The sequence below is a fragment of the Lichenostomus cassidix genome, chromosome 3 (assembly GCF_008360975.1).
Source record: "Lichenostomus cassidix isolate B80296 chromosome 3, HeHo_3.0, whole genome shotgun sequence".
Taxonomy (NCBI): domain Eukaryota; kingdom Metazoa; phylum Chordata; class Aves; order Passeriformes; family Meliphagidae; genus Lichenostomus; species Lichenostomus cassidix.
Window position 1 is genome coordinate 38667586 of NC_139483.1, and position 12517 is coordinate 38680102.

Here is a 12517-nt window from a genome sequence, read left to right on the forward strand (position 1 = left end):
ATGTTTTTATAAAAAATATTTCTGGGTACTGTATTCAATTACAGAAATACAGAATGGAAGAGAAAAAGCAATCCTAAGATACAGGAAATGTACTGTTGGGTAGAATGCATGGATGATGTGTATTTATGGTAGGTGGCTTGATTTCTAAGAGACACTTATTTATGAAAGTTAAAAGAGTTAATGTATTTCAGGTGAATTATGATGTATTTTAATGATCTTTCTCATAAGATTATAATAGAAAATTGTAAACACCTTTGTATTTATTTTTCTGATTCAGATTCAAACTGGATTCAGCTCATAAGAACAATGGTAAAAATAGAACTGCGTTCAGAGGCTTTTTCCAGTTTATGGTATTTTCAGACCAGTGGGTACATATGTTGGTTTTACATTTCAAAATCAACTGCTAGAAAAAAAGACAGTATCAACAGATTTACAAATAGTGAAAACAGAGGTTGAAGAACCTGGTGTACTTTTTAACACTGGAGTTAATTGGGCATGAACACAGTGTTTGTTATTGAAATATTGTGTACTCTGGGATTTTCATAAAAACGGGGTTTTTTAACAATGCAGGAAACATTTTCTACTTTGTTTTCATTAACCTCATGTTCTTGTCTGAGGCTGCATGAGGCAGGATTCATTAAGAATTGTTTCTAATTGCTGTTGTGCTCTCAACAATTTTCATCCCTCTCAAGTTTTCTATAAATATATGCTGATTTGTAATTTGAATTTAAATTATGTTACTGAAGAAAGCCATGGAAATAATGGTTTTAAGATGACTTCATTGCTTGGACTAGAGGATTCAATTCTTGTTCACTTTTTCTGTTCTTTTTTTTTATTTGTAAATGTACTTTTTTTTTTTTGTAGTAATGATACAAAACTGCAGAAACACATCAAGTTTATGCAGATGAGTTGTGCACAAAAAGAAGTTAGGGTGAGACTCTAAAATATATTTACTTAAGAATCAAAGGTCCAGCTATCAAAATAGTACTGCTCATGGAAATCTGTCTTGCCCAGGAAGAAGGGGTTAGTGGTAAGTGGCAGAAAGTCAGTTTTTTTGGTGTGAGATGTATCCATATTTATTGCTTCTGTTGTCTGTTACAGCCACTGCAGCTGTACTGGCAAAAGGTTCTTCTTGGGAACTTCACACAAGACGAGCTTCACTCAAGATGGAAAAGTGGATGCCATGGTATAAAACAGACTGAGTCAATCACGTGGTATCTACTAGTTCAGAAACAGAAAAGTGCTCCAATTAAAAAATTCGCTGCAAGTCTTTGTTACTGCCTTCTTGGACATATTTGGAAACCATTTGGGATTTTTAAGGCTCAAATTCATCCCAAACTCAGGATTCAGTCTGTGTTTAATACCCAGTGGGATATACAAAGTACCACTGTTCACTGAGTGCAAATTTTTGAAATTTCACATCTAATATCATAACATGTTGAGAGACATTGCTACTTTCCTAAGAATCCCTTAAGATTTCTTCAGAGAGCACATGTTTCTTTTAGGCCTAAAATTATTTTCATTGTTGCATGTTAAAAATCATCTGTGAGCTTCGATTTTAGTCTATTTGTGCACTCAGGCTGGTGCAAGATTTCCCTCTAGTGGTTACAACACGTACAAAGTGTCTGAACGCATAATGTATCTGTACTATCTAAGGGTTTCGTCATTTTACATCGAAAAGATGCACCGGTGTGTCAGACCTTAGATAGATAGTATTACTTTGTAGATGTAATCAAAATTTCTTTACAGCTTGAATGAACAAAATCACATCACACAGCACAATGTAGTCACACGTTTTACTTTTCCCCCAAGTCAGATATTTTTCATGGTGGGCTAGAGTTGCCTTTGTGTAATGGAGAATCTGATCCAGTTATATTGCACGCATTACCAGTTACTTCAGCTTTCTCCATCACATTGGTGAGTGGTGTCTAATTATCAGAACTTTTTTTCTTCGTAGCAGATTGCAGTGTCTCTAGAGAATTAATCACTGGCACTTTTCCACTTTACCTGTAAATTCATGCTCTTCTAAGACACAGCAACATATAATGAAAGGGGGAAAACATCACAGGTCTATTTCAGGCACTCTTGCTGAGAGCTATTTGGTGAATTCCTCTTCTGCTTAGAATTAATTTATAGAAATGAACAACACGGGTGGAAGTTTGAAATCCATTCTCAACTACTTTTAGTTACTATTCTCTTTGGGGGTTAAATTATCACAGAATCACAGAATAGTTAAGGTTGGAAGGGACCACAGAGGGCCAGCTTGCCCAGCCTCCCCACCTATACTCAGTTAACAATGCCTGCTTGTTTTGTCTTAGGGCGTTACTGGTTTTGCTACACTGGCCAATAGGTAAACTGGTCCTAGCTCCATGCAGAAAATTCCACATATACTTCATTGCCAGGGATAAAGCAGAACTATTGAAAAGAATTGCACTGTCCTTGTGGCAGACCACTGCAAAGGCAAATGTCTCTATACGTGGAGCATTCTTTCCACATTTATTTGTACATGGTACTGAGTGCTTCTTCATAAACCCTATGGAACCAAGAATTATATTTATGTGTATATTTGTCTACAGGTATTCATTACTTATATATGTATTTGTATATAATGTATATTTTTATATACTCACGTAGTGCTTCCTATTTCTTCCAGGTGTAATTTTCATCCAGCTATTATATTTCTTAAATTTCTTTTCAGAGGTCTTTATCAGAGGTCCTAAGCATCCTGCTATTTCATATTTATTTGCTTTGCAGATCACTTTAGGATCTCCTCCTCTGCGACACAGCCCTGGATTAACTGTACAGCAGGGTAGACTTCAGGTGTTTTGGGACTGAGTTTTACTCCCATTACATTAGCACACATTATATTTTCTCTTGAGCATGAATGTATTTGGATACCAGAGGATTGCCAAGATCTCACCGTGTTAGCCCCATTGATACTGAGGATGTGGCAGCTCAGTCACTGCTCCACTCTGGGACAAAGGCTTGGTATCAGAAGCTTGGATAAGAAATGGGTGGTGAGAGAAATGTAGCATATATATAGCAGGAGACCATAGGAAAAAATGTAGGGTGCTTTTTCATTTCCAGAGAAACCTTTACTAGGACATGCTGACTGATCTTGTTTAGCTTTGTGTGATTTGGGACATTTACTTCCAATTCCAGACTAGTCTTTTAGTTGCAGGTGAAAGGCACTGATGGAGAGAAGACTGCTTTGAGTTTCATTTCCAGAGTGTTGATCATATTTTATCAGGTAGCTAAACCATCCTACATTTAACAGAGGCATGGTGTACAAATGAGAAAAGAAAAAGCTCCAAACCAAACTGATTTGGAAGTTTGCCACTCTCACAATAGTTCTGCTGTGGTGAAACTTGACTAGGCAACATGCAAGGCAACAGAAATCTCTCCCAGGGAGCTTTTAGGCCAAGATGAATTATATGTAATTCAAGCACCCTGGGGTATTCTAAATGGTAGACAATAAATGAGCCGTGCTTAAATGAGAGTAGCTCATGTCAACTAGATTATTACACTGAATTGTGCATACTGTTACTAAGTTGTTAGTAGTGTACATTCAAAACTAGTAAACAAATCACAGTAACAAGTTACTAATTCAGGAAGAGCAAGCCCTCAAGCTGTGCTGCTGCAGCTGGAGGAAGTAATGAGCTCAGTCTGAAACTGCTTATCCAAAAAGCCAGAAGGAAGTATCATAAAGCTGAGTTTGGAGGTCACACCACTCACTGTTTGATGCTTCCGTGATGCAGGGCAGGCTGTCTGGGGCAGACAGCTGTCCATGCTGCCAGCACCTGAGTGAAAAGGAGAGATTTAAAAAAATGAAGAGAAAAATTAGTCTATGCTCTATATTGTGGCTTCTTCTAAAGACTCCAGCTTGCCAGTTAGGCAGCTGGCAGCATCTTCTGGGAGAACACCAGCTGTATACTTGGAAAAAAAATAAAAAACGCTAGAAACACCAATATTAAGGTATGCGCACTCTGCAGAAAAATGCTGCAGCTGGTCAGGCTTGAGCCAAGCTGCTCTCAGCTGGGAGAGAGGAACTGTGTCACTCCACTGCACAGGAAGGGTCCCAGTGCTGCTCCTCACGACTTCAGTGTATGATGGATATTCCAGTAGCAACTGTTGAGACAGACAACATGTATGGAACTGGCCATGGGTTAGAAATAATTTGTCACTCCTTGATGTCAGTGATCACATAATGACATTTATCAGTTGTCAAATAACTCTCAAATGCACCAACCAGCCATTATGGTCAAGTAACAACTTTATACAAACAAACATACCTCACCTTAGGCAACTCTATGATTTCTCTTATATCATTAAACAACTGTATATTATATAAGAAGACTAAATGTCAAAGTATAATGAAGTATAATGAAAAATAAGCAAAAATAAATGTATCACAAATCCTTTAATAACTTTTAAAAGCATGATTAACCAATACACTTTCTAAATGTATTTGTCAGCACATCTCTTATGACAAAAAACTTGAAAATTTTAATTAAATCTTAAATTTAATTAATCCTAGGAACTGTCTGGAACTCCATTTTATTTAGTTGATACCAGTCTTAGTTTTTGCTTAAATCACTGGGTTGGGAAGTGTTACATATTGCTCTGATATTACTGATAGCTCTGTTTTTCTCTATAAAAACAACTGGCTAACTTAACATTTTTAGAAATTATTCAGTAGTATTAAAAGAAAATATCTAATGGAATTTTTGTGTTTGTGTATGGTATTTTTCATTGTATCAGTTTAGATCTGTCCCACAGCATACAGACGTTAGTGCAAATTATTGCCAGAATTCATTCTTTTTATGTTATTCTTGGGTTTTATATTGTATAGAATCATAGAATGGGTTGTGCTGGAAGGGACCCTAAAGTTCTAAACCTCTTCCATGGACAGGGACGATACCCACTCGACCAGGTTATCCAAATCTCATCCAGCCTGGCTGTGAACACTTCCAGGAATGGAACATCCACAGCTTCTCTTTACAGTAAATAACTTCTTCCTAATATCGAATCTAAACCTACTCACTTTTAGTTTAAGGCCATTCCCCCCTGTCCTGTCACTATACGCCCCTGTGGAAAGTCCCTCTCCAGCTCTCATGCAGGCTCCCTTAAGGTACTGGAACACTGCTGTAAGGTCTCCCCTGGGAACCTTCTCCAGGCTGAACAGCCCCATTCATGTCAGTCTGCCGTCACAGCAGAGGTGCTCCAGCCCTGTGGTCATCTTTGCAGCCCTTCTCTGGAATTGCTCCAACAGATCCCTGTGTGTTCATGTTTACAGAAATCCAATATAACCCATGAAGCTGCTGCATACTTATTTGGGTGAGTGGATAAAACAAAGTGTCATTTTGTTATGGGTTTTTACGATTTTCAACAGAGAAGGATCAAGATCTGTGCCCGCATTGTTGGGTATCTGAGCAGTGCAGATACAGAATGATGAAAAATTAATCAGGTTTTGGAGAATGTGGTGAGTGCAGGACAAGTTCAGCACTTCAACACTTGTTGAATATTTTATATTCTGTGCTACTTAAAAGAAATTGTCACCCCTGATTTGTGTTTCCTTGTTCTGTTTATCTATATGCTCTAAGTTTATGGCTGCTGCTTCACTGTTAATAATATGACTTTAAAAAGCAAAAGAGCAATTTACAAATAATAACTTCTCATTGCAATCTCCAGTAGGGAGAAACTTGTGCAACATCTTCAGGGTTCAGGAAAATTCTTCTTCCAAAAGTCCTTCAGAGAGTGAAATGGGAAGGGGATTCCCCTGGGTGCCCTTGTCACTGGCAGCTCTTTTGCAGGACAGTGAGTGTTGCTGTGAGGTTTGAGCCGAGGTCTGCAGGCCTTGGTAGATATGGTTAACCTCCAAATGCTGTTCCTGGGGACCTGATTAAAACTGCCAAGGCTCTCAGTTAGACTTATGCTTTTGTTTCTGGGGGGCTACTGTGCTGCCAGGGGCAGGAGTGGCTTCATGTGGTTTTAACTGAGGTGCAAACCAGGAAGAACTGCAGGGGTCAGGGCTTCAGGTGAGAGCTTCTGTTTGCTCACTGCTTCCCTGGCAACCAACAACCATGAGAAGGCAAACACTGAAAAGGTTCATGATAGAGCAAGTTTTAGTGTTCATTTTCTTATACAAACTAAAGTCAGCTACCAGCCTAGGCAGTTACCAGTCTGAACAATTTCTTGGATATGAAGCCTCATGCATTATTAATACATCCCCCACTTGCCTGAACTTAAAATATGCTAAACTGATTAAGGTAAATTATGATGGGCAGTTACTGGAATTCCTTCTATTTTTCTGGGATAAAAGCCAACTCTGTCACTTTTGCCACTGAAGCACCTCCTTATCAATGCCAAAGTTGGAGAATCTTTTCCTTGATGATGTCAAGGAAGTTTCCTCACAAAATCCAGTTCTTCATAATGCCTTACCTGAGGAGCCTAAAGTGAGGTATCTGTTCAGAGAGACTCTTGGCAAATGCTGGCTGTTTTCAAATCCCACCATTCTTAATCTTGAGATCATATTTCCTTCATTTATATTTTGGAGAAAGCATGACCAGGACGTGGAGTCTCCATGCACCTGGTACAAAATGTGATGTCAGTGGGACAAGCCACCAACAGCCTTTGTATTGTACATTATTATTGACAATAACTTTTATGCTGGCAGCTGACAATTGCTAAGCACTTGAACTTTGTACCCTATGAACAGTTCAGTGGGGTTTTTTTTTTGCTGAGTATGTGTTGTTTCCTATATTTCAAAAAAAGGAAATATACCCAAAACAAAACGAACACCCAATTCCCCAAAAATTACAACCAAGTTGCACACAGTGTTGCACTCAGAAAGATCACTGTCATGTTGGAACTTTTAGCTCCGTTTGAGTTTGACCTAAAGTGAGGATCTGTAGAAGCAAAATGTCATAACCTGTGCAATACTAGGACACTCAATACTCCTACTGTCAGCAGAGGAACAAGAAGACTCAGGAATTTGGTGTTCCTTCTTAACTTTTGCAGGGAATTGCAATATAGGGTCATGGACTTTACTTCTTTAAATGTGTTTTCTCAGCCTCTTCACTACATCTGCTTCCAGTTTAGTTTACCCTTATTTCAGATCTATTCTATAGGGTTCTTATTTTAGTGTACAAGCATCTGCCCAGACAGTCCTTGCTTCTGTTGGTTTAGATTTGTGGATTTCTGAAGCCTTTCCAGTGGAACTGTAGAGGATTCTAAAGGGATTTTAAGATTGCAAACAACGTAATGTTTCCTAGCTACTAATGATGAATGTGTCAAAGCAGGTAACGAAGCTGGTAGGGTGTGTAAACATCTGATGCAAACCAGTTACATTAGGGTAGGAAGAAAGCATTAAATAATTTTCCTGTGAGTGAATGTAGTTCTTGGAGACTCCACATTTCTCAAAGAATGGAAATAAAGCACCTTTGAATCACAGTGGGGGTGCTCACCAGCTTCAGCTGCTGAAATAGATACCCCCACCCCAATTTTTTAAGGTAAGTAGCAAAAGCCTGGCCCCTGCCACTGAAGGGCTGGAGCCAAATTCCTAAAGAGGGAAAGCAGACGGACTGTGTTTTCCCAGCTGTCTCAGACTCACCAGGGAGAATGGATGCAAGCTAGTAGTGTAGCAGTCTTATTCTGTCTTTTTGAAATAAACATTATTTTGAGCTACTTAAACATCAGGCAGTTTCCTAGTGATGTTTTTGTTCAGGTTTTTTCCCCACATAACTTTTTTTCCTCCTTTTTCGTTCTGTTATCTTCATTACCTGATTTCTGCAGTCATCTTTGATCATGAAGCACTTTCTTTGAATGTAAAGGTTTTTATAAGGGTTTTGTATTGGATGTATCCATTATTATGCATGGTTTATTACATGTATCCTAACAGCATTTTATACATATGTATATGTATATTTATATATTCTTTTACATATATAATAATTTATTAAAATATATATGCATGTTTTGGCAGTTTCTGAAGTCTGAAGATACTCTGCATTCAGCCTGGGCTAAAAAAAAAAAACCTCTATTGGATGAAAAAAAAAAACAAAGGAAAGAAAGAAAATAACCCACATGATTTACTACATCAGTATGACACATTTGTTCATGGTGGCTTTCGTCACACTTCCCTAATATGGATTTAAGAAAGGAGGGCATGGAAGCAGACACTTTTAAGGAGAAAGACAATCCATCACAGCAGGCTCTCAGTGATGTGACAAGCATAGTACCATCTTCCAGTATAACAGAGACCGTCATACCTTCTTTACACCCAGGATGTGTTGATAATATGAGTGAGTCCTCCAGCAAGAGCTGCTCACTTACATTTAGTTCAGAAGCCAGTGGTATGATGAGCAACAGTAATGTCTCAACAGACAATCTGAGCCACAACCAAGATTTTCAGCATCCAAGGCAATTATGTTATTCAACCAACTCTGATTTTTCTCCTCAGAAGTTGACTTCCAGTGTAAACCAGGCTGTAATACCTGATATGAGTGAGACTTTGGAAATGTTCACTCCTCCTTTGCTCCCTGCCTCAGAGACGAACCATTGTTCTACCACACACAAAACCATGGAAGAGGTTGGTTTGCTTTAAATAATTACTGAATTTTTAACTGCATATTGTGTATTTCTGATAGTGTCCCAGACTGTCCAGAAAGAAAGAGTCAGAAACTTTCATGTCTGTATATAGGTAGGTAGCTTTACTGGCAAGACTGGGAAGTTCATCAGAACCCTGTCTGATGCTGTTGCTCTAATACAGCCACACAACAAAGTGCATTTCACAAGAGACAATCAAATAATTGTGCTCTTACTCATCTTCTTTTTATAGTAATTACTATCTCACTCCCTCTAGTGGAAAGGTTTGCATGTTCTGGCTTCACATTCTTGTGTCTGTAATGGTTGCAGGGCATGCTCATGTTCTTTTTTCATATGTCTTTCTATCAGTCCTCTTCTCATTCTTCATGTTTTGGGGGTTTTTTTAGTTTTTTTTCCCACTTCAGACTTTTTCTTCTTCTTAGTTTTGACAAAGTGATGCACAGAAGTAACTCCACAGTTTCACTTCCAGTGAATGATCAATCTGCTTCGCATAAAACAGTAAACAATACAGTGCCTTAGTTGCATATTTTAAAGAAACCCTTATATTTCCAACACAGTTGAATTTATTACTTAGCATGTGTCTATTCTGGCAGTTCTCAATCCTTTCTCCACCGGGGGTCTATCCTTATTTTAACTTTTTTTTTTTAGCTCAAAGAAGAGTGTAGTACTTAACATATGGGGCAGAATATTTGTTATTCCTTGGTTGTTGAAAAAGTAAGAATGTAAGTAAGGCTGCAGTTGAAGATAATTACATGTGATTCCCCAGAACCTGCTATTTCTGTTCTTGGGTGATGTAACCCAGGTTATTAAGTTTGATGAACACAATATATCCTGTGATATTGTAAACAGTCAACAGCTGGTTATAAAAGCTGATACTGGATCTTAGGCATTCTTTGTTCTTTGGTGCCTTCTGACATTTGACTGTGTGAATTACTTGAACTCTGGTAAAGAAAAATTGACCTTGGGCTTTGCTTTATTACATGGTGCTTCTCAAGAAATACCAGAAGGAGAGATAGTAGAGTGAAAATGTTGCTCACAGGTAGACTGCTGGGAAGCTTCTGGCATACCAGCAGCATGAGAGCATGAGAGTTTTTATGCAGTACATTTTAGCCCTGGGACAGATCTGGTAATTCACAATATATAAATAAAAGAAATCTATCACTTGCACTATTGATCTCTGGTAGTTCTTCTCAGTGGACAGGACAGAAGAAATAGATGACTTACAGAAGGAGTCAAATAGATATAAACTGGAAAACTCAGAAAATCAAGGCAAGTTGCATAGGTGTGTACATGTTGGGAGGCAAAAGGAAGTACCTGACCTGCAGAAGGGCTGTGGAATTAGTAACAACAATTTAGACAGAGACAGAATCATTCTTCTATCCTTTCATCCCTAGTTGCAGACTGTGCTTATATTTCCTACTACTCGCATCTTTGCTATGTGGATATTGACTTTTGAAATCTCCTTTTCATCAATGATACTGGTAACTTCCGTGTATCATATAGTTCAACAATAAAATGTTGAACTCTGGCATATTTTTAAGTTTTAGAGTGAATCTTGATGTGATGGTATCATCTGCTCTGGTGCTATTGTAGCACCTTCTTGGTGCAAAACACAGATGGACACTTCTCTCCCTTTAGTGCTTTAGCTTCTATGGGAAGGAAATCCCAGCATATAAACCAGAAGAAAATGCTGGCTGATGTGAGGCTGAGTAGCAAAACCTGGCAGGGCACATACTGCCTGCACAGTGCCAGTGTACACTTTGAGTCCTAATATGCCAAAAGAGTTTTAAATATAAATGTCAAAATTCTTTATTAAAAGTAATACACACTTTAGGAAATACCTACCCCCAAAACTCAGATATGGTGATTCTTTCTGATTAAAAACCATGCAGAAATATAGTTTGATACAATATCTTCCTGATATTTTCAGGCTCCAGGGCAGCAGGACCAGCTGATGAAGCAGCAGATGGAGCAGCTGCAAAGGCTGGTGGCTGAACAGCAGAAAATCATTGCACTTTACAGCCCAGGTACTCAGGGAATCTCTCCTGACAGTGTGGCACCTGCACCTGCTGCTGCTTGCACTCCAGCAGCGAAATGCTGCAGTTCTTTAAAGAAAGAGTTGTGATAGCTCTTTTCAGTGCCTGAAGGCTTCTCCTCTGGCAGTTAAGCTAAAACATTCTCTTTACACACATTACACACAAGCTGTAAGCCCCAGAAAACACTTCTTTTCACTTCTGTATACTAAAATTTCAGAATTTTCAGAAATTCACAAAGGAGAACCTTTGTGTTCACTGGTAAGTCTTCTAATATACTGTGTAACCAGCCATCCTGAGCTAAAACAAAAACCTTCCCCACTTTTGCATTAAGGTATGCTTCAGAGATATTTTGAAACACATAACTTTTACCTGCTAATGGACTTAAGGACTCCTAGGGTAAATGCGGCTTTTTGCAAGCTCAGGAGTACTTTGGAAATTGTCTTTAATTTAACATACCTGTTGCATAGGATAATTTTTGTTACCACTGATGATTGTAGTGAGCATGTTTTGTAATTTAAATAAAATAACAAAAGTAGAATTTGATTATTTCATTCTGAGGATGCAAACCACCAGGAAACATGAAAGCAACATTGCTTTCATGTCATACCAGTATTGCAAGAGATTTCTAGCTCAATGAAAAAATCCTTTTCTTAAGCTTCTCTAATTTTTCTTTTCTGGTGATTATTTTTAGGCTTTTCTGTTTCTCATGGGATACCTTCTCACCTAGTAGCCACAATGCCACCCCTTCCATTCTTTCCAGCTACTTTCATTCCTGTCCAGTTCCCACCACAAAATTCTTCCCAGGCTGAGAACCTGGAATTCTCACAGATGTCTCCCTTGGCAATGCACTCTGCTTGGCAAAGCAGATCCCCGCAGTTCACACCAAACAAGAGCAGTTCAGAAATCTCAGGAGAACACGTGCAGCTTTCAGATTCAGGTAGGTAAAAAGTACTGGAAATCTGAACCTAAGACTATTGTGAAACTTCTCTGAATTTTTTCCTGTGCTTGTGGTTCCAAGTGATTTTATTGCAGGTCAGGAGAAGGTGCTTTGTTTTTATGGTGGCTTGTAATAAAAGCTTTTAAAGTTTTGTAAACTTGATTTTTTTTTTTTTACTTCTTGAATCACAATCACCCTGCCTCTCACACTGAGAGAAGATGCACCTTGTACAATTATATTTGTATATATAAATGGAGAAGTAATCATTAAATTGGGAAAGCTAAGTTATATGAAGTAGGGAATATGTTATATTTAGGAGAAGAAGCATAAGTAGTAGGGTGTGGCTATAGCTTCCAAAGGTGTGAGAAAATGTTTCTGTAGCTGAGAAGGCCTGCTCTCTGTCGGCAGTCTTGGTTTTTCTCACAATGATATAAAGTTGCATCGTTGAGAGTTAAAACAATGTAAGCTGCTACTTGGCATCTTCCCTTGTCTACACTTTGCCAACCTTGTCTTCTGTGGGAAGATATCAAAGGGTAAGAAAGAATAAAAGAGCAATTTGCAAGAAATCAAAAGTTGATTTCAAAATGGGGGGAAGAGGAGCAAAAAGAAGTTGGAATAAATACCTTAAAAGGTAAGAGAATGTAAATGAGACATGCATTTTGGATGCCTTTGAACTTCTATAGAGAGACCTGACTGTGACACTGTGAGCCACTCCCATAGTACAATTGAAATTCTAATTTGATATTCCTCAAGCTAGCTCAGATCAAGTACTCTCACTGAGAGTCTTGTCTCCTTCTTGTCCCTGGAACTATTATTTTCTTGCTGGTTTACACTGAACCTGGATCCATTTCCCAGTGAAGTTTACCGTAGAGCTTCAGAAGTACTTTGGACAGTACAAACGAGGGGGATTGAGGGGTGGTCTGTGGGTGGATGAACC

At 38.5% G+C, this 12517-nt stretch overlaps 1 protein-coding gene across 3 annotated transcripts in view; it reads left to right on the plus strand.

Annotated features, from left to right (window-relative positions):
- Positions 1-7354: 7354 nt before the first annotated feature.
- Positions 7355-12517, plus strand: part of LOC146439499 (uncharacterized) — a 31193-nt gene continuing 26030 nt past the window's right edge. For all 3 annotated transcript variants that reach the window (XM_085055355.1, XM_085055357.1, XM_085055356.1), the window contains exons 1-4: positions 7355-7511; positions 7985-8590; positions 10538-10634; positions 11335-11580. In XM_085055355.1, coding sequence (XP_084911481.1) covers positions 8147-8590; positions 10538-10634; positions 11335-11580 — 787 coding nt within the window. In that variant the 5' untranslated portion in view covers positions 7355-7511; positions 7985-8146. The remainder of the gene's footprint in view (positions 7512-7984; positions 8591-10537; positions 10635-11334; positions 11581-12517) is intronic.